This window comes from Myotis brandtii, unplaced genomic scaffold (genome assembly GCF_000412655.1).
Source record: "Myotis brandtii unplaced genomic scaffold, ASM41265v1 scaffold411, whole genome shotgun sequence".
NCBI lineage: Eukaryota > Metazoa > Chordata > Mammalia > Chiroptera > Vespertilionidae > Myotis > Myotis brandtii.
The window spans coordinates 1,490,169-1,492,041 of record NW_005365804.1 but is presented as its reverse complement, the minus strand read 5'-3'; the positions used below and the strand labels follow the sequence as shown (position 1 = coordinate 1,492,041).

The following is a 1,873-nucleotide window of genomic DNA, read 5'->3' as shown; positions in this document are numbered from 1 at the left end:
TACAATCCTAAGTCAGTGAGTTGCAACTGATTGACAGCCAAGTTCAAAGGTTAACCCAAACTCCCATTCACCACGAGGTATTTCCCAAGCCTGGTGCTCCTTCGAGCCTTTCTGTTAACTGTGGGGGGACCGAAGGCTGGGCTCCCCTGAGACCTGCTGAGTTAGGACGAGAACTCGGGAGGTGGCAGGTGCCTGGCCTCAGACCAGGGAGCAGTGGGGTCCAGGGGCACAGCCCTCGCTCTGGCCAATCCCCGGTCGCTGCTGAGCCCCAGGGAGCCGTACTCACGGAGGCAGCCGCGCGCTGGTTGTACGGCCGGGTGTTCTTCAGGGACGTCTGCTCCACCGAAGCGGAGCAGGTGATGAAGGCCGTGATGTAGAGAACGGTGGCGCCCATGTTAAATGCCATCAGCTGGGGGCGGGAGGAGAGAGAACCGGCTGAAGATTCGAGACTTCCCTAACTGGGACCTCAGGGCTCCCACCTGCACCCCCCTGAGCAGCCAGGAGGGGCTGGCCCTTGAGGATGGGGATGGAGACACCTGAGCGGAGCACAAACACCAAGGCAGCGGGGAGCTGGTCAGGGCAGCGACATGCCCAGCGGGCAAGACCCATTCCCCACGGCAAGAGGCCGAACCCAGCCAGTCACTGAGCGCGCCCATCAGCTAAAGACTCCAGGCCGCGCCTCCATGTCCACGCAGGGCCGAGCCCAGGCCCCCCTCCCCCGCCCCTTCCCACTGCAGGCCTGGGGGCGGGGGGTCCCACACCCCGCTCTGCCCCAAGTGGGAGGAATCTGTTCCCCTTTGGGCCACATTTTAGGCTCAAGGCCCCACGTCAAATGCCAGGGTCGGGCCCCAGCAGGATCCTGAGCCAGACTGGCAGGGAGGACCCTGAGCGGACAGCCAGGCCCAGGTGCCTTTTCTCCAACCCGTGGCCCCTGGAGCCAGTCCATGGTCTTAACAGACTGCGAACTGGTGGCCCTCAGACATGCTCGGTTCATCCCATAGTTTATTTATAAAATCACCAACATTGTAAAATTCGATTTCATATGAAAACCTGAAGATTTCATAAAATCTTTCAATCATAAAATACAAGGAGATCTGGCACCAGGCGGCCTGCTTCCCACTAACAGCAGTTGGAACCGAGTGGAGGGGGTCCCTGTGGGCCGATGGGTACTGGGCTCCCCAGAACCCACTCCTAACCCATTACGCATATCTTGCCAGCCTGGTAAAATCCCAGAAAAACCCCAACTCAGCAAGCCCAACCCAGCCTCTGGGAAAAGGCCTGGGAGTGTAAGAGAGGGCCTGCGTCATGGCCTGGGAAAGGAACCGCCTGCCATCAACCGTGAGGCTGGAGGCAGTGGGGCCCCTCCATCTCCAGGGCCATGGGGCGGGGGACTGGACCCCCTCCTCGCCCCAGGACGTTCCCTGCAAGCCCGGCTCCTGCTGCAAACGCCGCCTGGCTCCTGCCAGTGATGTCAAGATCCAACAGACCCGGTCTGTCTTGAGGATGACTCACGTTTCCTCGGTTTAAAAAGTCATTGAATTGCAAACAATGCTGCCTAGTCCCAGCCTTGCTTGTCTTACAATCATGTGCCTCTCTCTCCTCTCTGCTCGCTGAGAGCCTCAGATCCCAGCTGCAGGGGTTTTCCGGGTCAGAGAAAAAAAGCCAGCGCTTTCTCTGCGTCTGGCCGGGGCACTTCCTGTGCCCGCTCTGTCCTGAGGAGACTGACCTGGGCAAACCTGGGACTCCACCCTCGCCCGCTGCAGGGGCTTCACCCTGGAGGCAGCGGGTGGACGCCCTGCTGCACCCGAGAGCATCCTGCACACACCACCCTGCACACACAGCCCAGCACACACAGCCCTGCACACACAGCCCT

At 60.5% G+C, this 1,873-nt stretch overlaps 1 protein-coding gene across 1 annotated transcript in view; it reads right to left on the bottom strand.

The window, feature by feature from the left end:
* PLLP (plasmolipin) overlaps positions 1-1,873 on the bottom strand; it is a 31,293-nt gene that overhangs the window by 1,172 nt on the left and 28,248 nt on the right. Inside the window, exon 4 of the mRNA XM_014545523.1 lies at positions 287-409. Coding sequence (XP_014401009.1) covers positions 287-409 — 123 coding nt within the window. The remainder of the gene's footprint in view (positions 1-286; positions 410-1,873) is intronic.